This window comes from Colletotrichum costaricense, assembly GCF_030867565.1.
Source record: "Colletotrichum costaricense strain IMI 309622 chromosome Unknown Scaffold_1.1, whole genome shotgun sequence".
Classification (NCBI taxonomy): Eukaryota; Fungi; Ascomycota; class Sordariomycetes; order Glomerellales; family Glomerellaceae; genus Colletotrichum; species Colletotrichum costaricense.
The window spans coordinates 2,708,927-2,731,368 of NW_026848230.1; the positions used below are offsets into that span (position 1 = coordinate 2,708,927).

The following is a 22,442-nucleotide window of genomic DNA, read 5'->3' on the forward strand; positions in this document are numbered from 1 at the left end:
AATCCAACAATTTCGCTCGGCGTGTGACTTTTAAAGTGCCAACAAGACCAGCAGGAACCGAAGTATCCGTGACTCTACTTCGTTTACTGCCCTGAGAACATTGAGGCGGCACGGCGGCATGCGGTTGTCAAGTTGAAAGGTGTGGCTTGACGTGGCGAGGGCGGCATTCCAACGAGCAGGGAATGAGGACTTTAGTATGACCAATGAGCCGTTATAACGGGCCCCTTCGCTCATGAGTGTGTTGGCAGACGGCCAAAACCTGGCGACTGATGCAACTCTGTACCTGGCACAATCTAGCAAAAAGCGGTGATCATTTCCGAGCTTGTCCAGGGATTCGTACGCACCGCCACAAGCTTGCCCGGCGCGTACCTGTTCTGCGGTTCTAGACCCCTCCCGCTGTCCAGATCGCCCATTCAGAGGCCGCTTGTGAAGCAAGGGGAGATAGTTCAAGCCACAACGCCACACCTCGAACGACATGGAAGTGCGCTTTCTCTCTTCGGTTGCAAAAACGGTGGACCACCTAGGACATGGCACTTTATCAAAGTCCCAGACCATTAGTAGGTAGGTAATGAGACGATGCTGGATGGGATTCTGTTTCCCAGGCTTAAGAGAAGGGTTGTATTAAATAGTTTCGGCTCGCTTAACCTTGTTCATGATTTTCCCCGTATAGCCTTACTGCACCCGCTATTCCTGGTTTTTGGGCTACTGTCAATTACTCAATAAGACCCTCCCCATTTGCTGTTGCTGTTGCGACTTGTTTACTTTCCGGTGTTTCCGCTCAGTACTGGGCGAAGGCGGTCGTTGATGTTCTTCACATGAGTCCTACCGGTACACTCACACGCGTATGATGCCAATTGACTCCTACCATGGCCAACACTCACGACTCGGGCGCCGCTGGCCTGGCGGGAGATGAGATCAGTCCTTACCGCATACATGTGAGGACTCCCAGAACTATGAAGTGAAGAGAGGGCTGCTTGGGAGGTTGGTGACTGAGAGTTGGCGAGCTTTCCCAGCTAACACAAAGTCATTGTTTGAATCAAAGGTCTCCAGCAAGTATCTCGATCTCACGAAACAAAAATTGGAGCTCACGAGACTTCCTCATGAGCCCTCGGAACCCAACAAGTCTCGGGACTGGTGGGAGCCAAAGTCTCGAATCGAGCCGCTCATTGACTTTTGGTGAGTCGAAGTCTTACTTGATCACGTCCAAGTGATTAGTTCGACGGAAGAGGAGGCGTTGACTCATGAAAAGAGTCTTCTAACTCATCGCAGGCTCGAAAAGTACGACTGGCGAGAACAAGAAACTGCCTTCAACAATCAACTACCCCAGTTCCGCACAGCCATCACCCCGCCAAGTTCATCCTCGCCCGTCCGTCTTCACTTCATCCACATCAGATCCTCGCATAGCAACGCCATCCCCCTGCTCCTGATTCCCCCATTCCCTTTCACGAACCTCTCCCTCGGCCACCTGATCCAGCCGCTCGCCGAACCAGAATCGTCATCTTCTGAAGACGGAGAGCAGCAGCTACAGCAGCCCTTCCACGTCGTCATCCCCTCCCTCCCCGGCCTCGGCTTCAGCGATGCCCTCCCCTCCGACGACGCCTCCGTCATCCCGACGACAACAGACCTCCTCAACACGCTCATGACACGCCTCTCGTATCCGTACTACCTCGTCTCCAACACCGCCTCCGCGGCCTCCAGTCCCGCGCAAATTGACTGGAAGCTCGCGGACCACCTAGTCCGCCACTACCCTAGCAACTGCCTCGGCGCACACTTTATCAGCCCGTCCCTCGCGGCGCCGACACTCAAGGAGGCACCACTCGAGTGGATGAAGTGGTCCCTCGCCAAGTTCTTTCACGCGCCCATCTTAGGCTACCAGAGTGAAGACCTCCGCTCACTCGACGAAGAGACCCACGCCAGCCATACGTTGTCAGCTGGAAGGAGGCGCCCTCTTCCTACTTCACTCCAACCCGGCGCAGGCAGTACTCTGGTGGAGCCGAACACAACGTCCTTTGCGCTATGCGACTCTCCCGTGGGCCTCCTTGCTCTCGTCCTCAAAGTCATCCGCGTTCTCGGGGCCAAGAAGGAGTTCTCGGCCGCCGAGATCATCACCTTCACCCAGACGGCCTGGCTCCCCGGTCCAGAGGCGGCGATGCGCCTCTGGGCGCGCTGTCTGACGCACCAAGAGCCGACTCCGCCGCCTCCAAAGCCGTCCAAGAAGCCCAACGTGGCCATTACAGTTTTCTCAGGAACTGGAGAGACAGGTGACGTATCCGGCGGGCGACGAACCGCGGACGACGATCTTGAGGCCCAGACACAGTCCCGGAACGACGTCGACATTCTCTCGCCCCAACCTGCCCCGAACCCGTACGTCTGCCCCGCCTGGGCCAACGTCTCCTACAACGCCGTCCACGTGCGCCGCGTACCCGTACCGGGAGGACGTCCGGGCCTCGTAGCCTGGGATCACCCGGAGCTCATCGGCGACGGCGTAAGGGGCCTGGCCGCGAATCTGCTCTCCTTCGACGCCAGGGTCCAAGACATCGTCGCCCAACAGCAGCAGAGGCCGGAAACGGTGCCGCTGCAGGGTGTCGTTGTGCAATCCGACTCGTCTGGCTCCACGGCCGCAACGGCTTCGAGCCAACAAGGGGGTGCAACATCGGCGGCACCGGTGCTGCCTTCCACTCCGCAGGTTGAGGCGACCAAGTGGCGACTAAGCCAGATCCGCGAGGCGTCTGAGACCCCCAAGAAGTCGTTGCAGCTGGACGACGGCGATGCGGGGATGATGCTGTCGCCGCCGGATGCTGATTTTGCTGGGGCGAGTCCGGATACCATTGTCGTTACTCCCCCCGTGGACATGAAGTAGTTGCGATTCAGTCTTGTGGAGCGTGTAGTCTCTAATGTTTTTACTTTGTACATTTTTTTCCCTTTGTATGATGATACCAATGTGATGCCGATGCATACGACACAAGGCATGTTCTGAGAATATAGCTCCTTTAGTAATTACATTCGTTCAAAATCAGGCGCTCCAAAGCCACGTTTTTGTAAATCGCAAGAAGTTGTGTTGGTGGTAGCGCAAGGTGATGTCGACGTGCCTTTCTTTGTACTATCTCTAGTACATACTAAGTCTTTGCCCAGGTTCGATATGGAGATTTCTTGCATAGAAGTGGTCTCCTAACGTAGTTTGGGGAGGGAACATGACGGATTCCGAATCAGCTCATACTTTCACCTGCCTCACTTCAAAGCTGGGCCTTCGTAGGAGAGGCCTGAGCCCAATAATCGGGTCATAGACAAGCCGCCAAACCAAGAGGGAATGTCTATCAAACTACCTCTTCTCCTAGAGAGCGGACTTCCCCGACATGAATCCTCGGCCGAGCGCTGCTTATTGGCAAGTACGTGTACATAGTTCAGCAACTCAAGTCAGTCGATGATCAGAGAGGAAGACAAATCTTGATAAACAGTTCATCTGTATAGACTCACAAAACACGAGCTAGCGAAATCTAGCGAGCTGAATTACCTTCAGAGACGGTGTGAAGACGGGGAAACAACTTGATATTATCGCCAAGATACCTTCCTACGCTATGCATCCTAGAACCACCGAAAACCCATGTACCCAAACGCCCAGAGCTTATCTTGATTATTCCTCATCACTACTCTCCATCACGAAACCTCCTCTGGTGCGCTGTCGTGCGCGTGCTGTAGGCACCGGCGCATCTTCGTCATCCGAATCGGCATCTGCCTTCTCTGAAGCCTTCGCCCCTTCTTCAGCAGTAGCTACCTCAGGAGTGATACGTCTCCGTTTCCGAGATCCCTTTCCTTGAGAGGAAGACGGACTGGAGCTCAATGGCGTAGCATTGTCTCCATTCTGCTCGCCGTCACTATCGGCATCCATATCAACGTCGGCACTCGGCCGGGTAGATTGAGTGCCCCTCGTCACAACGAGGACATCATCGTCATTGTCGTCGCTATCATCAAGCAGCACCGCTGCTGGTCTCTTGGTCGGCTCCGATATCGCAACCTTCTCCACAATACGAGCCAAACGCGAGCGTTGTGCCTCTTCTCGTTGGAAGAACTCACGGTCGTACTCCTCGTCCGTGTCGTCATCGCTAGCGTGGACGTACGCTTCGCTCTTGATCTTTCTCGCCTTTTCTCTCTCGCGCTCTCTGCGCTTCTGGGCCTTTTCTTCCAACTCGGAATCATTCGGCGCCTCCTCATCTTCGCTGTCTTTTCTGCGCCTCCTCCGCTTCGTCTTTTTAGAAGCAGGGTCGTCAATAGCTTTGCGGACGGTAGGGCCCAGGGGTTCAAAGAGGAAGCCGTCATCAATATCATCATCGTCGTCATCGTACTCGGCTCGCTTTCGGGCTACTTTCTTGCGACGAAGTTGATCCTCTGCGCTGGCACCATCAAAGGCGGGTGGATCAAACTCGGCATCGTTGATGTGCTTGATATACACACGAAGGAGACTGGCACTAAGATCTGGTGGCAGGATCCATACGGACTGGGGCGTCTCCTCGATAGTCGGTGCTAGCCTCTCGAAACCAACCAGCTTCATGAGTAGACGCAGGTGAGAATTCTTAAATATGGCAGTCTTGCGGGCATCATTATCCGGTCGCACAGCTGGTACATGTTAGAGAGATCAACCAGTGTGGTTGCCTGAGGAAGTACTTACTAAAAGGGTGTCTATCGATTTGTGCGCCCTCGTCGGTGCCCTCGACCGATGGTATGAGGAAATCAGCCGCCTCCCAGGCAGCACGCTCCTTTTCCGCAGTATCAAGAACTTTCTTGACCCACGAGATATGATCCTGTTGATTTTTGTCAAGCAGAGCGCCAACGACGATGGCGATTTGCCGGTCCAAATCCGCAGTGTACTTGAACTCGAGTTCTGCAGCGGGCCGAGGTGTCGATGTCGAAACAGTCTGTTTCTCATAGCCATATTCCAGGTAAAAAGCGGTGCTGCTAATCTTGGAGAACAGCATCTCAATTATGAGTTCGGGCCGCTGCTCGATCTTGCGCGTGCACTTTCTGAGGATTTGCTTGGTCAGTTCTTCCCACTCCTTGTACATGGTAGAGTTCCTGTCGAGCGGTTCCGGCCCCTTGATCATGTTGTAAAAGAGATGCACAATATCAACGCGGAAGAGCATGACGCTCATCTCTTGTTTAAAGGCTATGCGATAGAAGTATCGATGAGCGCGCTTCAGCTGAGAGTCGTCGAGATCCTTGTAAAATTTGGTAAAGGCGACAAAAGTATCGACCACACCTTGGGGGGCAAAGCGCGATGTGAACCGATGGAAGTCGAACTTGCGCTCTTTGGACGTCTTTTCGGCATTTGCCTCGTCGTTGGCGGACTCATCGTTCTCCTCGTTATCAACTGTATCGATACCTGCTTCTTTCTCGGCTTTCTTCTTTCGCCGAGTCCGTTTACGAGACCGAACTTGCATGTCGACGTTTTGTTTCGAGTAGGCCTCCAGAATTCGCAAGAAGTGATGCACTAGCTCTGTGGCGGTGTCGAGATACTCGAAGCCTTGCTCCTTGTATTGTCTGACGACATTGGCAATCAAGTCGTGTGTGGAGTCTTCGTAGAAGAGACGACTCAGCGTGTTTTCCGCAATCTCCTCGTCGTCTTCGTTTCCTGACTCTGTCATTTCTTGGACCGTGAGCAGAATCTGCGTGAAACACCGCATCGAAGCCGTCAGGGTAGGCCAATCCTTATGTTCCCAAGAGTCGTGCATAGTCTTTGTGAGAGTGATGAACATTGCTTGATCCAGCACGCCGGCCACGAGATTGAAGCTGCTGACCTCTTCGGGGGCGCCTGCCTTCTTCGAGTCTCGTTTTGACTTTCTACGAGTTCGCTCCGCCTCCAAAAACCAGGCTACAAGATACATGTACTGTCGGCGATGGTAAGACAGAACATGGGGCGCCTCCCGGTCTAAGGACTTGCGAACATGCACGAACAAAGGGTTGAAACCAGCATCAAGGAAGTCTTCGACAAAGCTTCGGAGCTGGTCGTTAGCCCTTGCATTGAGCTTGACTGGGGCACCGAGGTCCTTGGATTCCAGCTCTTCCTTCTTGGCCCGTCGCGGTGGCTTAAACGTTTTGGACTCGTCCAGTTTCTTTTGCCGCGTAGCGCTGTCTGCGAGCGCATCCTGACCAGTGATTGTTGATACCCGGCCGTCTTCGCGCTGCATCCATACCATGGTGCCGAAACGGTTGTGGCGGGTGGGCGCCTTGCGGTTGAAGGCACTGCGCATCGCGCTCTCCTTCTTCATCATTGAGGAGAGCTCTTTAGCCTTCGTCTTGTGTAATTGCTGTTCATTCATGAACAGCTTCTTGACCTCGACCTGTTTGACCAGGTGGTAAATGACTTCCATGAGAATTACGTCCTCGGTACGGAAGTCTTCGCCCATATTCGAAGCAATCATCAGCAACACCGCAAAGATGTCCTGAAATGAAAATGCGTCTATCGTCGTGGAGCGAGATATCTGGGTCTCGTCGCCATCGTATTGGATACCGGCAGGAGGGGTAATCATGGCGATATTGCGGAGGAAGAAAAGCACAAGCTTGATGATGCCCTGGTCGCGGGCAGATCGTTCGCCAATGGAAATTGCCATAGATGGTAGAGCTGCCCGGATAGCTGTATTGAGAACCTGAGCGCCGTCAAAGTTGATGATGGCCCGCTTGTATCCCACTTGCGCCAGCTCGAGAACAGGCATATGGCGATGGTGATTGACTGTCATTCGTTCGGCATCTCTTTCCATGGGCCAAGTAAGGGGCACCATAATCTCGAAGCAGGCTAGAGCTATACGTGCTTTGAATGTGTTGTTGGTATCGTTCTCGGGCCAGCTCGCGAGGATCTGGAGAAGATCGCCTTCCACGATGTTGGAGTCTGCAATGCATCGGGCTACATCCATGCGATTGGTCTTTTCGTCGTAGTGCCGAATCCATTTCTTCAGATCGCGGAGGACCTGGACGGCGTCGTCACCAAGTCTGTATCGTCCATCGTCGTCGGCGCTGGTGCCACCGAGCTATGTTCATGTCAGAGTCAATGTACAACGATTTGGGGAGGAATTCTCGGCTGGCCAAAACGTACCGCGGACACAAGACTGTTGATGTGCGCACGAACTTCAGGGTGGACAACTTCTGTTGACCCGTCCGGCAACTCCATCTTGTCGGTTCTGGCGGTATTCAAGACGATGGTAGATTGCAATTGAGGCTTGGTGGTGTCTCCATCTACACGCCAATAGTGACGATGATAGAAAAGCCTTGGAGGGACAGACCTGCCCTGGTTCACCTAGCGACGCGTCCAGCGCGATGCAGCGCGTCCTAACAGAAAGTTGCGTTAATTGGTCCCACATTTTGTGTTATCGATACTGAAGATTAGATAAGGCCCATGTATGGCGCGCGGACCGAAAGGTACCTGCTTTAGCTCTGGGCTTTGGGGCTCATTAGGGGGCCGCGGTTAACCTCGGGTCATGGACAGCATCATGGCCCTGGACAAGCAACGACATCTGTCCACGGACTTCCGTTCTGTACTTCGATCTTAACAGTACTTCAAATCAGACTCGTAGAGGTTTACTTCCCTTTCACTTATTGTATCCTGCTCACTTGTTCCTCGCGAACTTCCATTCAATCCCTCACGCGGCCACAGCGGGGCTTACTCGAATATCACCGAGATCTTAATCCCTGCACACTCACGTTTCGCTCACCTCGATAACTATGGCGACTTCAATTGCTCGCGTACGGGCGGTGGCCAAGCTTCCAGGGCAGCTTCGGACGTTCAGCTCTACTCCCAGAGTTGCTTCTGCAACAGGGGGAGTGAAGCGATTGGGTGTCATCGGTGCTGGGCAGATGGTGAGAGAACCCGCGAATTAGCATGTGAATATGCGGCATCCAGAAACCTGACGGGTTCAAATCTAGGGACTCGGCATCGCGCTTGTGGCTGCTCAGAGAGCTCAAGTTCCCGTAACACTTGTCGATGCAAACAAGACGGCCTTGGATAAGGGTCTTGCATTTGCGGGTGAGTGTTCAACGACACACTGGTAACGAGTTTCGTTCGCTAACACCTCAACAGAAAAGCTTCTTGCAAAGGATGTTTCCAAGTCCAGAATTACACAGGAACAGGCCGACAAGGCCCGCTCGCTGTTGTCGCCAGCCACGTCTATTGATGAGCTGTCGGATGTGGACTTTGTCATTGAGGCCGTTCCTGAAATCCCCAAGCTCAAGTTCGACATCTTCTCCAAGCTGGCTGAGGTTTGCCCGAAGCATGCCATCTTGGCCACCAACACTTCATCCATCTCCATCACCCGCATCGCCGCCTCCACCACCCAAGACCCGACAGACACCTCCGCGAGCTCCCGCGTCGTCTCAACCCACTTCATGAACCCCGTCCCGATCCAGAAGGGCGTCGAGATCATCAGCGGTCTGCAGACCAGCCAGGAGACGCTGGACAAGGCCGTCGCGTTCTGCAAGGCCATGGGCAAGGTTACCTCTGTATCCGCCGACTCCCCCGGATTCCTCGCGAACCGTATCCTCATGCCGTACATCAACGAAGCCATCATCTGCCTGGAGACCGGCGTCGGCGACAAGGAGTCAATCGACGCCATCATGAAGAACGGCACCAATGTTCCCATGGGCCCTCTGCAGCTTGCCGACTTTATCGGCCTGGACACCTGCCTCGCTATTATGAAGGTTCTTCACGAGGAGACTGGTGACTCAAAGTACCGGCCGAGTGTGTTGCTGCGCAAGATGGTTGATGCTGGTTGGATGGGAAAGAAGAGCGGAAAGGGATTTTACGACTACTAAAGCAGAGATGGGATGTTGGAGTTGATGATGAGCAAATTTGACTAATAAGTCGGACCATCTAATACGAAAAGTGATAGATAGTTCTCAGTAGTAAGCTCAAGAATTGGATGCATCGCAATGCACAAGACCTCTGTCATCATGAAGTAAGGCGTTGAATTCACGCATGTCCACGTGCGTTAAATCACAGATTACATTGATGAAGTGAAGTGTGTATTCTCACTTGAAGCAGACTCTTCCGAGCCCACTCTGGCATACAACTATGCACATGGGAATACCTCTAGTTCGACCCAACAGGCTCAAAAGCTGATGAGATGAATGACGGGCATATATGCCCCAGGTAGCAAAGTACTCGTACAAGCACTCAAATGGGATGCGTTAATATCATTTGATGACTTGAACATCTCAAAATAATGGCCAAAAACGAACCCATATCCTCGTACATTCTCAAATGATAATGAGTACTAAAGTATAAAGTACTACTTATGAGTGACATACTTGCCAGAGTTACGGGCCAAGTTAGGCGTGACATGAGCCAGAAGGTTCGAAAGGTTTGGCCAAAAACCTTGGGCGGCTCTGACCTTGACGAATTCACGATTCAAGATGCGGCTGGTAATGCGGCTGAACGGTCTAAAGGGGTGCCCTTTTTCAGCAAAAGCTCCGTATAGTTAAAGAATCTTGTTGCAGAATTCAGTCAAGGAGATACGTATATGCTAGTATACGCTAAAGGGGAAGTCTTTCTGGGCGCCTATGATCACCTCGGAAGAAGTGTGACACAGACATATTTGCTAGAGGATCCCATGCTGCTTTCATCTGCACATAACACTACCATTAGACCCAAGTATCTTTGCAAAATCATATTGAATTCTTCCAAATGCCTTCGAGCTACAAAAGAGTGTACACGCTTGGGCGTCCAACTCGCCGCAAGCAGCTCCCTCCAAAACATAGACAGAATCCATTCTGAACTCGTTCATTGGAAGCCAAGTTTCGACTACAGCAGCAAATTCCAAGCTCAAGGGGCGGCAAGTTTCGAAAGTAGGTGCAATTAGGGGCTAAGGTTTCCCCCCGACTCCTTACCCCCAGAGTACTCAAGGCTGGACTTCAGGACGGGACGGGATGTCAGGCCTTGGAACCATCCATAGCCCACCATGATTTGTTTTAGAAACACATCAAACACGTGGGAATCATGGAAACATCTTGAGTAAGTGGTCAGCCATAGTCACAGCACGTGAAAAGAAAACCAAGTCGCGGGTTGATAACGTCTATTTGCCACGCTCGAAAAGGGGTAGCGCAGGGAACTGGATGTTTCTCGCACGAGATGTATTCTCAGAACGGTGAGTTGAACGAACGACATATGTACATTTAACAGACGCATGGAGATTCTTGCGTTTCCTTGAAGCTTAGGTCCCAGCTTCAAGCTATTCATCAACCTGCAACATCTGGTCGCGTAAACCATGGTGAGAAGAACACTGCTATGGGTCCCAATTGCTGGCCATTCATCACCAGACAGTAAGTCTCGGCAAAGCAATGCTCCCACCGGCCGAGCTTCAGAGAAGCAGCAAACTTAGTTGGTGTATATATGACATTCACGCAAGGTAGAGAAGCCAATACATGACATACGGGGTTATGAAGCAATACCAAGAAGGCGACATTCCTGCCAAACTCTGAAAAGCTTGGATGAGGACCTCCATGGCTTCCAAGATGGGCCAAAAATTATCAATATCATCCGTTCTACACTTCTTGATTTAGGATTAAGATGACATACGATGATGATGTCGTCCGGTTATGCCTAGTTTCCCCCAGGAACAAAGACCAAAAAAAAAAGTCATCCGAACGAAGCCTGGTCCAGAACTGATCTACACGTAACTTGGGACGGCAGTTCACAGACGCCCGCAACGTTTCTTCGCCACTTGGCCCCCATATATATATCGGATTGAGAGTTTCATGATCTACAGCGTGCAGTGCGTGCCTGGCACAGAGACAGGAAATCTTGGTAAGAGGTAAACAACATCCACGGGAAAACATGATGCTAGTTTCTCCGGCATCACCAAACGATGTCGACACATCTGAAGGTGGCATGAGAGGGGAAAATCCGAAGCCAAGGCCAGATTGGCCCAGCCCCATTCCACGTGGTTTCTGTAACTACGCATGACGACGTCGAACCTGTTTACGTGGGAAACCCGAACGTGCCTGTCTCGACACGAATCCACGTATTCCCATCCCGCCTTCTCAGCCTCCACCCTGCCCCCCCCCCCCCCTCCTCTGAAGCCGGGCCAAGAAGCCAGGCCGCGGTGTGGGGTCGTATAAAGCAACCGTGAACGGAATGGAAGAAGGCAGTGCAGTTTGAAAGAGGCTTCCCGAGAGAAGAGGGACCAATATATCGGACACTCGGGACAGCGGGAGGGCGAAACGAAGCGGCGTGGGTCACTCTGACCTCCGAATACTTGTGGCTCCCATCCCCGAACACGCACGCGTAGTTGGCCAACGCCCGCCCGCCACCGGGGGACATGTTTAGTCCGAACCGAATAGGACGTCGCCGGTGTGCGGGAAGAAGAGATTCTTCTCCTCCCGTCTTGGGTGGGAGCCCGTCCTAGAGCTCAATGCCGAGTGGGAGGTGTCAAGAAACCAACCAACGACAAGGGCAAAGGGCCGCGGCAAAACTTCAAGTAATTGGACGAGTTTGGCAGTCCTTTCCCTCGGTATAATGCCTTCTTTCGAGCGTCAAATGAGCGGCCGATCAGGCAATGAGAAGCTAGAGCTACGGTTTACTACAATGAACGACCGGATCATGCGCTGCCCGACCGTCTCCGACGGCAGAGATCACAAATCCCACCTCCCCTCCCCTCTCCCTCCTTGCACCATGCTATCAGATCCGAACATCATTGAAGGGAGATTTACCGGCCGAACGTCGATCGCTGATACCCCTCCCCGCCTGGAACGAGCCTCCCTCCCGATGACGAGCAAGCCGTTTGTCACCCACCCCCGAGTCTCCCGCGGCGGTCTCTACAAACATGCAGACACACACATACACACACATGTGCACATACGCGCAACAAGCCGACCCCTCTCCCCTTCGTTGGACCTTGGAAAGACTTCCTTTTTCGGGGATGGTCACGATGTGAAACGCGGCGGTGCGGGGGAGCAGAACAAAAGAACTGGGCTTGCTCCAGATGGACGGGAAGACGCGTAACGTCTGCAACACTACGTAGGGAGGGATTCGAGAGCGAGATAGAGAGCCGCAAACGATAGCAGCCATAGCATAGAAGGGAAGAGAGGGGTGGTAGACCATTCCACCCATCGTCAAACATGGCGAGAAACGACGGAATCTCCAGCGGTTGGTGGATTCGAACCATGTGTGACGCGAAGGCTGTTTGGCAGCATGTAAATGATTTTCAAAACTCCGCACGCGGCACAGCCTTTTCTCTTCGCGAACAATGAAATCGAGACCGAGGTCGCGCGGAAGTTCCCTCTGTATACCTTCGGGTTCTAGGTTTTGAAAGTTCTCCCATGCGCCCCTCCTCCTCAACCCGGAGAAACCTGTGATTTGTCGTTGGTTGCTAGACTAGGTTGTGGTGTGGTGTCAGCAAGGTCGTTTGCTATCACGTTGCCAAGAGGCGGTTGATGAGAGCTGCACCCCCTACCAACTGCTTTTTCATTCTTTGTCTGCGGGTGACGTCGCGGATGCGGCACGGGCAAGGTCTTTTTTCTTGACACGAACTGCCATCCTTGATCCTAGCGGGAGGGATTTCTCGTCGACTTGTTGGAGAGCCGCGCAAGGGACAATGAGCCAATTCCCAGACCAACTAGACCCTGTCTATCACCAAAGCTGTCCAACACTGGCAAAGCACTTGCAACAAGCTCCAGCAGTTTCGCGAGATAGAGTGCATTCAAGAAGGTAGAGCGGCGGTTGCCCATGCTGACCATGTTCTAGAAGATCTATTGTAAGGTTTTGCGGCGAGGATGAAGACCAGACGAGTTTGGTGAGAGCTATAGTAGATAGCTTTCGCCGCGGGTTCCGTGATGGCGGGACGGGGAGGAAGACGGGGTCAGGGCAGGGCAGGGCAGGGCCTTGAAAGTTGGCGTAAAGAGGCCAGTCAAGGGCACGTGGCGATGGTGGTCATCTCGATGATGGCCATGCCATGCCATGCGGTATGCCATGTCCACGATACGATGGATGAACCGAGCATGGCATGCATGGCGGGGATGAGCATGAGCAGGTTCGGGGAAGAGGGGAGAGCTGGAACTGGCCTGGGCTGTCACTGGGCTGAGATGGGGCCAAAAAAGAGAATGTGTGTATAATTAGCCCTCCGATGATGCTATTTCGAACAGATGGGCCATGGGTCATGGGAGGGGGGAGTCGGGGAGGAGGAATATCAAGTTGGGGTTCGGTTGCAACGTGGATGGAGGTGTAGTGGGCTCAAGACGGAAGATGTGCGTGATGGATGTGGCAGGATGATGGGACGAAAAGTCACGAAATGGGACTGATGATGGCAAGAGGTTCGCATTGAAGTGACGGATGTGGAATGGAGTATGGAGTTTGGGATGAGCGGGAATGCCGTCGTGCCATCGGGTGTGGTGTGGTAAAACAGGCACGGCAGTCGTCTTCAGACGTTAGTCGTCTCAAGTCAGCCTTAGCAACCCCAGTTGGGAAGGCAGCCAACTGCCAAGCACAACCTATGGGAAGTCACCAATTGGACCAATTGATACTGGTTATTACTTCCTAATACTATCAAGTGCAGTCAGACGGACGATGAGGTAATCATGCAAGGTACCGCGGCTTACCTTAGCATCCTGTGTTAAGCCCAAGGTATATCCGTACTCCGTACCTACTTCGTACATAGGTAGGGTGCCAGGTACTGCGTAACGTACCTTACTACGGACACGTATGAATGGCGGAATAAGGTAGCGTGTCGACATCAATAGCATCACCCGTGTTATACCTACCTTACCTTACGGCTTGGCCTTGCGTCCCTCCTCACAGTGAACTCACGCAGTCAGGCGACTCTAGAGTCTAGACAGAAGCGAATGACACTAGGTAGTGTAACTTTCCCCCATGTCAGGATTCGCCTTGGCCCGCCCAGATGATGCCTGGCGATTGCGACTCATAAATGGGGTTTTAAGATGTGCTAAGACCGACCCTAACGCGCCTTTGCCGAAAGCTGGGCTGATGGAGAGTTGAGGTTGGTTCCATTTCCCCCAATGACTTCCCAGCTCGTTGTCTATCCTAGCTGGGGGCTCTTCTTAACTCAGCTCAACTATTGAATACTCTCTCTCTCGGTTCACCAAGGCTTCCCGAACAACCTAACCAATCTCCCCCCCACCCTTACCTTACTCGAGTGACAGCAACCTTCCCCGTTGCGTGCAAGGCACCAGGCACAGGGCCACACTACAGCGAGAAAGCTGCCTTCACTGCAACCATAGTCTGCTAGGGTATACAGTAAGTCGCGGCAGTCCCGGGGGTGAACTTGTCAGAGGCTCTTATAGCTATACGGCACACCCAGGGCAAAGACAGGGCAGGGCCGCCGCCAGAACCTGGGGACCAGGGATTGACACTAAAATTGGGCGTGGACATCGAGTGGGCATGGGCAAGCTTCGGCGGAGTAAGGCCCGTCAAGGCCGGCCTCTTTTTTTTTTTCTTATTTTTTTTTGTTGGTGAGTTGAGTTTACTGAGTTGTAGACTTTGTTGTTGTCTGTTGCTTTTTTTCTCCTTCGCGAGTTCCATTCCCCTTCTCTCATTTCGGAGGCTCCTCTCTCGGAGCATCGTCTCTGAAATTCCCCGTGCTGTTTCCTTCTCCTATCCCCGTCTAGGTTCTTCTTCGGGGAAAAAAGAATGGGGGAAAGTGGGGGATTGGGACCGTGAGCACACTGGGAGGCGGTTTGACTGCGGTGGGAATTTCCATCTCGCTTTACGACTGCAAGGAGCGTTGCCTCACAGGCGACACCCAAGAAGCAATAAAAAAATCGAGGGGAAACTCAATTCAGCAGGTAGAATTGCTACCCGTCCAATGGTCACTGGTCACACACACGGTAGCCAGCCGCGCCATGCGGAGGAAGAATGCCAAGACAAAGGGGAAACGGGGGGTAATGGGCAGAAGGAAAGAAAAACAGAGGGGATCCGTAACATGAAGAAAAAGGAAGCAAAAAGGATCCGGCAGTGGTGGAAAACCCGAGTGGTGGAGTCGAAGCAAATACCGGCGGCCGGCAGCTTCAAATCTTGTGCCGCGGCCTAGGCCATGCCATACCATGCCATGACCATTAATGACAAGCCTTTCTTTGCCCTTCTACCCTCCTTGGATAATGATGGTCCAATCCCACGATAGGTACCCGCAAAAAGAAAGGAAATGTCCAGACCGCACCTCAACCTCGAGTTACTGCGTCTTATGTGACATTCCCTACAAATAATACAGTCCGGCTTCCGTCATCGTACCCACGATACCTTCTCTCACCCGGGCGGGAAATCACAGGAATCCAGATTTCAGGGCCCCCAGTGCTCACCTCACCCTCGATACTGGGAATCGGGACGCTGGAACAGTGGACGCCGCAACGGGATCCTCTTGCAGTCATTACGGATGCCGCCTATCTCTGATGACACTGTCGCAGTCCAGGCCGACGTGCACTAGCACCGCGTCCGTGAGTTGCTGCAAGCAAGTATCCGCACCCATTCCCATCCGCACAACAACCGGGGGGCAGCTATCTCTCCACCGCGCTGCGACCTCCCGTCGTCGACGTCGACTCAAGACTTCAACCCATATCCACCCACTTACTGCTTGGTGGAGTGAAAGATGGTGGAGAGCGCGATGAGCCTAGCGAGGTCTATGTATTTCACTTTCAACTTCTCATCAACCCATACCCATACACCCAGGGCCACCACCTTGGCGTCCGTGTCGGTGTCTCCAAAGTCCCAGAGTCAGGGCAGAGAGGCTCATCTGCCCACGCTGTCAAGGGTTGTTGCAAACTCACGCCTTCTCCGCCTTGTCTCGTCAGACGACCAGCACCTGAATCGCCGCGCATTAGAATCGTCGTGAAGAAGGTTTAGCACCATGCCTCATCAGTAAATGATCACAGCCGATGATAGGAGTTTGACAAACGCAACAAGCACCGTTGCTAGTGTACTTCGTGCATCTGACGAGACCCGCATCGCATTCGCACGAGTCTAGCCCGGAGTTGCTGGAATGCCCAGATATCGGGTTCCCGCTCGTAGTTGTCGCATTTCGAGATTATTCCCCATGCACTCCGCCGCCCGCGTAGAAGACGACGTGAGCACTGAGTCGTTGTCGTTCGGGTTCCTCATGCTGGGACTCTGCGGATGTGGGATTTGACGACAAGTCATTAGGAACAGCCGGCGGGGATATCGGAGAGTGGGACGGTACGAGACGAAACGAAATGAGATGAGCGCAAAGTCGAGCTATCGAGCTTCGTCCACTCCGAAGCCGTCGCTCTCACCGTCAATGTCACGACGACTAGACTCCAAAGCCACCCCGAGCCACGTTGCAGAACAGTAGAACCTGGGGCTTGGCGACAAGGCTGTTTGTTGTTCTGATTCACTGGTTCACTGGCGAGCTCAGAGCTCCAAACTCAGAGCTGAGACCGAGGAATGCGAACTCGGAATGAGTGTCTGTTCCCACGCCCACAAACTGGATCCAGAGCCACGGATCGTAAAATAACGTTCAGTGACACGGAGCGCGGTGAGGTAAAGCAAGCTTGTTGCGACGTCTCACAAGGCTCAGGCGCAGGGACTTTTTGGCCTCCCGCTCGTCGGATACTAAGGTTAGGTGCTCCATAGTGTAGATAGACAGTTGGCGGCGGGCGAATAGATGAGACCGGCCGATGCAATTCATTTCAAAAGTCAGATTGCCTTAGTGGGCGGGTATTCGGCGGTATGGTAAGGGTAGGCAATTTGATGAAAAACAATAACAGTAAGGCAGAGGCTGCTGCAGAGGTCGTCAAGGTTGACCGTCGTCGTGATCGATGGTGGCAGTGTTCGCAGAGGGTCCCTCTACAGGCAAGGTACTGTATCCATACTCCGTACATCGAAGTTTCCAGGTTGGAAGAGCAATTCGTTGACCGCTCGACCAGGGTGATGCTCGTTGGTCGGGGCGACTCGTATATCCGTGTCCGAGGAGCTGGAAGGGTTCAGTGAAGTCTGTGAAGGGGGAACGTCCCGACTGGACCGGTGGCCTGGGATGGCATGGGATACGTACCTGAGTACCTTCTCACCGTTCGGATGCCACCTTACCTAATATCGTCCGATCGGCACCTTCAGCCTGGGCTCCCCTGGCGGTGCCTGGGAAGTGGCATGGGCCCCGCTCTTTCCTGGCTCTTTTCGGGATTAGTGGTTAATGTTGATAAAGGAATAAGATCCACTTGAGAAATAGGGAACCCGTCACTCTTTACGCATAAATGAATACGCAGTACCTATGAACCTTGGACCCTCCACACCTCACGCCCAAAACTGCCTAAACCCAATCCAATGTAGGTATGCGAACAACGCACCAAAGCTCGGCACTGGTACCCAAAAGTGCCCACGGCGTTGCAACGGTGCCGGGGGAGAGACCGAGTGAGGACCTCAGAGCGGTTGAGAGTCCCCGTCGCGGACGACCATCGAAACGGAGCAGGCCCGCTGACGACCGAATACCACTCTGGTTCCTTCCGGAGAGGTGGGCGGACAAAGTTGCAACGAGGTCAAGGACCAAGACTCGAAAGAGGCACACACGCACCGAAAGGGACAGATGCCCAGAGAGAAAGAGGACAGAATGGTACGTCAGTGGTAAGACGATGGCCCTGCCGAGCGGAGGCTCTTACAAGATACCAGTCCCCCCGGGCCTCGGCCCTTGAGTCCTTTGATTTGATTTCTAGATCGCACCATCTCCGGATCCCGCGCATCTGAAGCATCGGCAGACGTCTACCAGGTGCCTCGCGTCATGTCCCGCCGTGCCGTGCCCACCGCAGTCCATAGCCAGATCATATTCTTCCATGATCCATCCCATGGCGGGCGGCATGGCCCCGGTCTTCACTTCGGCTTCTAGTGGACGGAATCACGGATACGCATCGAGAGCCTCCATGAAGCTAGGGATCATACGGACCAACGCGGACTACGGACAAATTCGCAAACTCGTTAGCTTGACACAGTCCCGCGATGGGACCATCATCATCCATGACCTTGAATTATCGTGGCCGATACCGCCATGTACGACAGAATCTTCTTCCAAGGGAATCCACCCCTTTTTGCTGCTTCAGTATCAGCATGCCAGGCAAGCCTTTGATTACAAGCTTGTCAGTGTCGTCTGCTTGCGAGATATCCGCACCATGATGCAGCAGGGGCCTTATTTTGGAATTGCCTCATTTGGTTTGGTCGCTGCCCACAAGAACCCCCCGTGCCAAATCTTCCACTGCTCAGAAGTCTTCCTGGGATCCTGGAAGCTGGCACTGGCAGACAACGATATCCGCACACACCGCAACTGCAAAATCCGGGCACGTCTTGGCAGCCATGGACCAGCAGCGATGCCCGTTTGCCAACTTGTCGTCAGGTCCTTGAGCTTTCATCTCGTCTTCGGCTTCATCGTCTCCACAAGTGCACGCACATCAACGGTTCCGTTCCAAGTCATGATCTCACGCTTGAGCCAGTGCAAGGTGGTACCTTTGTCTTGGACGGTATCCATCGCCCTCATCTACCATGAAACTTGTTGTTGAAGACTTCAAAGTTCACGGACGCCAGATACCGTTGGTGGCATTCAGGGTGCCAAGCAGCGATTCAACGAAAAATCTCGCCCCCCTGCCCCCTTTCACTTCCCTCGTCTTGGAAAAGTTGGGGATTCAGGACCGGCACTCGAAAGGCTTGTCGAGGGAAGCCCTGCTCGCACTGCAGCCGCACCAACCAACCCGCTTGACCTGCTCGTCCCGTCGCTGGTGTGACAAGCCATGCCGAGCAATCGGCCGCCCGTCTGTCACCTGGAATTGACATGGCCTCGTCGCACAAAGTGGCAATTTGGTGCTTTTTGCTCAAGGCCGGGAAACTCTGTCATCGCACGGCCGCTAGCGCTCGCCGACCTTGAGAAGACGACGCATCCCGGGACCTCCCTGTCCAACGGCTTTCAAGCCTGCTTGCCTCTAATCTTGACCGAATATCTCGAGTCCTCGTTGGTCAGATGCGCACCAAGGCCGCCCACAATTCAGACCGAGCTTCTCCCATCGCCGCAATGCAAGTCCATCGCAGTGGCGAAGACCACAGCCACGCGTATTGTGCGCGGTCGGGCGCGGGCACAAATGCAGTCGCACATGGTCGAATCCTGCAACTTCTAGACATGCAAAGGCTTGCGCAACAGTGATGCTAGCAGCTTAGCAGCCTCGGCGATGAAAAGTTGTAACTTCAGCTCCACTTGACTTGGCTTCTAATCACCGTGGAGACACATGACTCTGGGGTGATTGGAAGATTCTGAGACTTCTGAGGGCAACCTTCATCACCGCAAGGGGCACTGGAACCGAGGGCCTTGACTTCGAATGGCAGGTAAAGGCGAGTCCGTTACGGCTGCAACCCTCGAGTCCTATTCATAGCCGCCCGAGGTCCACAGTGCCGAGGGTGACGAGAATGGGCTCAGCGGACCGGTCACCGACGACCAGAGTCGGGGAGAGAAACCTACGTTGGCTTCAACGGCGCGGATCGCGATCCATGCCATGTCCTCTTCAGCCCATGTTCTTCGCCCGTACTGCATGTCACCTGGCATCGACAGAAGCGCCGCCGCACTCGTGCGCACCTGTCTCGAATTCTAGACGCGATACAACACCAAACCATCCGCACCCACCACATTCGGCCTTTGCTTGAAGAGCCTCAGATGCGCCCATGCCCGGCCCTGGTCACCGGCCTCCCGGTGCTGTCTCTGGCGGCACAGGCGTGTTCACATGGCCGCTCCCCGAAACTGCATCTATTTCCGCCGCCGACGCGGCTACCTGCTCGTGGCTGCGGCTCTCCGTCGACTTGACACAGACCAACGATTGCTCTCCGAAAGGCGGGTGACGGTGGATCTGATGCTATTTTCTGCTTGTACGCATCGAATAGAGTGACTGTAAGCAGGCAATGCAGGCTGAAGTTTCGATCCTCCCAAGACTCTTGAAAGACATTTCACGTTATACAAACAGATCCGACGACGGCTTTGAAGTCATCACCGGGTAATCGCTGTTTGTCGGGCGGCGGCCAGCGTCTGCACCGTGACTCGAGTGGCCACAGCCGCAGCCGCAGCAGCCGCATCCCGGAGTGTGGCTGCTCTCGGTCTACCGTGTGGCCCCCTTTGGCTTTTACACGCCCTAAATTCGTAACTGCAGCACTGCTTATGTGTTTGGACGAGGTGGCGGGATGTAGAAGCCGGGAAAGCAAAGGGGAAATAAGCAAGTTGTCCCAGGCCTGCAAATGCAGTATCCATGTCTGCGTACAGATCACACAAACACACGCACAAACTCCTTGTTTTGCAGATCGCGGGTTGGACAAGAGTTGCGTTGCGTTGCGTTGGTTCTGCCAATGTCATCTCGTACGGGCGTACGTACGAACCAACCGACTGTACTGAACTGCCGTTCTCCAATTTCCCCGTTGTCGAGGAGGCAATCAGAATCAATCTTGCATCTGCGCACACCAACTTCTAGACACCAGCTTTTCTGCTTTCTATCCCTCCTCTCTCCTTGCTCCAAGGCGTCGTCACTCCTTGCTAGCGCATTGGGCATCCTAGGATCATTCTGCAGTTTGATGCCGGCTTCGAGTACCGGCTGCATCCACTGTTTGTCAGACAGGTCAGGTTGGCAGGTCCAACGACAACGATAGATGAGCCGAGACTCGAGACTCGAACGAGATTATCGACAGTCCCTGACTGACGCGGACTGCAATCAGCATGCACCTGCAATCCCAAGGCATGGCAACTGAGACACGCCAAAAGTCCCGCCTCGCTGGATCAAGGTGGATTGGAGATTTGCCAAGACTCTTGGAGGGTGAAGGTGATGGGCAACACGCAGGTACGCCAGTTAGCGTACTGGTAGCCACACGCATGCCGGGGTTGCTGTCGAATGGGCAAGTTGTAACGAAGAGATTCTTGCGCGCGCGCGTCTGCAGGGGTGCGTGGAACGGCAAGTTTGGACGAAGTGCTCGCTGAGCCATGGCCCCACGGTTGCCGCGCTGTCGGAACCTCTTGGATCTCCCTAGCGCGTCTGGCTGGCGATTCAGAGATCTCTGGGAAGCAGAACCAGGTATTCCCTGACAGGCTCTTGTGTCAAGTTGATGGCCCGACGGGGCGCCGGTAGATTTGGCGCCCTTCTGTCTTTCCCACCCGCTCCCTGCCACACTGAACACGCCCAGTTGTCCTCCGGTTCGACTCAGGTACCTTGGACTTGAACAACGAGACTTCGGGTAGCCCGTGAACAGCTGTTGCAACGGCTGGCGAGTGGCTTGCAGACTTACCCAGTTGTGTACCGAGCGAGTCTCTCTTCGGACTTGCCTGCGATCAACATCAACGGCAGCCCGATCTTGAAGCAAGTCACCCTGTCCCGGTCGATGGTGGTGCTGTGGTGGTATGTCTTGCCTCTGTCTCTCATGCCTTGGCTTCCTCGGAAAGCCGTACGCTACCTATGCGACGGAGTAATTCATACGGACTCTCAGTATTATCGTACAGACTAAGAAGTACGAACACAGACGCAGCGTAAGCCAGCCAGCCCGCCGTCCCAACCAACAAACAGTCAGCCTCTAGGGCGAGGCTCGCGAGCAAAGCAGGGAAAGCAACAAGCAGTAACATGCATTGACGGATGTGGCGTCCGCGAACGCTCCTGCGTCTCATGGATGGGCCTGATGGACCTTGATGAGCCTGATACCTGACGCCCATCACCCGTTCCTCTCATCTTGGAGCTGTTCTTTGGGATCAACACAGGCATGGCACCATTCCCCAACCCGGTCGGAACAACATTTCGAGCAAAGTTTGGGAAACGGCATGCACATCAAAGTCCACCACGATTGCTCCTGTCGAATGGTCTGGTCGTCTCTTCTCCTGAAATGCATGCAGCAGTGCCGGAAAGAAGTCCACGGGTGGCGTTCCTGTATGACAGGGCACGCCGCACACGGACGGCCGTCGCGGAGATGGATTCCCACTCTTCTGCGCGACGAAATTGGACAGGACCCGGCGACCTCACGACACGATCCACACACCCGTGGGTTGGCCCAACCCACACGCAGCATTGCTCACTTACGTTTGGCCCCATGGGTTGGGTTGCTGTCGGTTTGCTGTCCCGATGACGAGAGCAAAGGGCACCGGGGCCGGGGCAAGCCTTAGCCAAGGCAAGGGCAAGGTGAGGCGAGACGAGGCGACGCGTCCGAGAGTCAAAGACTTGAGAGGAGGGAAGTGAAAGGACCGGTCCATCATGAGATTTCCAAGAAGAAAACACACCGACAAAAAAGCAACAGAGTGACAACCGACATGTCTTTTGGTGTTACGTCTGTGGCCATTGTGCCCCATTTTTTTTTTCGCTATCTCACTCGGTTTCTGTTGTGAGAAGCTGGTCAATTGGTCATGCTGGATGTCACTTTGGACGGGCGGTAACTCTTTGCAAAGCAAGACCATTCCAGTTATTCGTTCATCTCACCGTTTTGGATTTTTCGAATATCTGAACATCAGATGGCAGCAGGC

The 22,442-nt window shown here is 53.8% G+C and overlaps 8 protein-coding genes across 8 annotated transcripts; 4 read left to right on the forward strand and 4 right to left on the reverse strand.

Moving 5' to 3' along the window:
- Positions 1–866: 866 nt before the first annotated feature.
- Positions 867–2,860, forward strand: CCOS01_00953 (epoxide hydrolase; the record flags this gene model as incomplete). The annotated part of the gene is made up of 3 exons (XM_060449149.1): positions 867–935; positions 1,043–1,176; positions 1,270–2,860. The coding sequence occupies 3 exons, from the start codon at positions 867–869 to the stop codon at positions 2,858–2,860; spliced, it is 1,794 nt and encodes a 597-aa protein (XP_060320587.1).
- A 771-nt stretch (positions 2,861–3,631) lies between these two features.
- CCOS01_00954 (timeless protein) lies at positions 3,632–7,156 on the reverse strand (the record flags this gene model as incomplete). The annotated part of the gene is made up of 3 exons (XM_060449150.1): positions 3,632–4,611; positions 4,664–7,016; positions 7,082–7,156. 3 exons carry the CDS (start codon positions 7,154–7,156, stop codon positions 3,632–3,634), a joined length of 3,408 nt encoding a protein of 1,135 aa, XP_060320588.1.
- A 551-nt stretch (positions 7,157–7,707) lies between these two features.
- Positions 7,708–8,793, forward strand: CCOS01_00955 (3-hydroxyacyl-CoA dehydrogenase; the record flags this gene model as incomplete). The annotated part of the gene is made up of 3 exons (XM_060449151.1): positions 7,708–7,842; positions 7,909–8,008; positions 8,063–8,793. The coding sequence occupies 3 exons, from the start codon at positions 7,708–7,710 to the stop codon at positions 8,791–8,793; spliced, it is 966 nt and encodes a 321-aa protein (XP_060320589.1).
- Positions 8,794–12,907: 4,114 nt separating this feature from the next.
- Positions 12,908–13,135, reverse strand: CCOS01_00956 (uncharacterized protein; the record flags this gene model as incomplete). The annotated part of the gene is made up of 1 exon (XM_060449152.1): positions 12,908–13,135. The coding sequence occupies one exon, from the start codon at positions 13,133–13,135 to the stop codon at positions 12,908–12,910; it is 228 nt and encodes a 75-aa protein (XP_060320590.1).
- Positions 13,136–17,519: 4,384 nt separating this feature from the next.
- On the forward strand, positions 17,520–19,557 carry CCOS01_00957 (uncharacterized protein; the record flags this gene model as incomplete). Its single annotated transcript, XM_060449153.1, has 4 exons — positions 17,520–17,546; positions 17,647–18,413; positions 18,795–19,068; positions 19,342–19,557. The coding sequence occupies 4 exons, from the start codon at positions 17,520–17,522 to the stop codon at positions 19,555–19,557; spliced, it is 1,284 nt and encodes a 427-aa protein (XP_060320591.1).
- CCOS01_00958 (uncharacterized protein) lies at positions 17,939–20,926 on the reverse strand (the record flags this gene model as incomplete). Its single annotated transcript, XM_060449154.1, has 2 exons — positions 17,939–18,018; positions 20,803–20,926. 2 exons carry the CDS (start codon positions 20,924–20,926, stop codon positions 17,939–17,941), a joined length of 204 nt encoding a protein of 67 aa, XP_060320592.1.
- Positions 20,927–21,222: 296 nt separating this feature from the next.
- CCOS01_00959 (uncharacterized protein) lies at positions 21,223–21,557 on the reverse strand (the record flags this gene model as incomplete). The annotated part of the gene is made up of 2 exons (XM_060449155.1): positions 21,223–21,328; positions 21,436–21,557. The coding sequence occupies 2 exons, from the start codon at positions 21,555–21,557 to the stop codon at positions 21,223–21,225; spliced, it is 228 nt and encodes a 75-aa protein (XP_060320593.1).
- A 63-nt stretch (positions 21,558–21,620) lies between these two features.
- CCOS01_00960 (uncharacterized protein) lies at positions 21,621–22,088 on the forward strand (the record flags this gene model as incomplete). The annotated part of the gene is made up of 1 exon (XM_060449156.1): positions 21,621–22,088. One exon carries the CDS (start codon positions 21,621–21,623, stop codon positions 22,086–22,088), a length of 468 nt encoding a protein of 155 aa, XP_060320594.1.
- Positions 22,089–22,442: the final 354 nt, after the last annotated feature.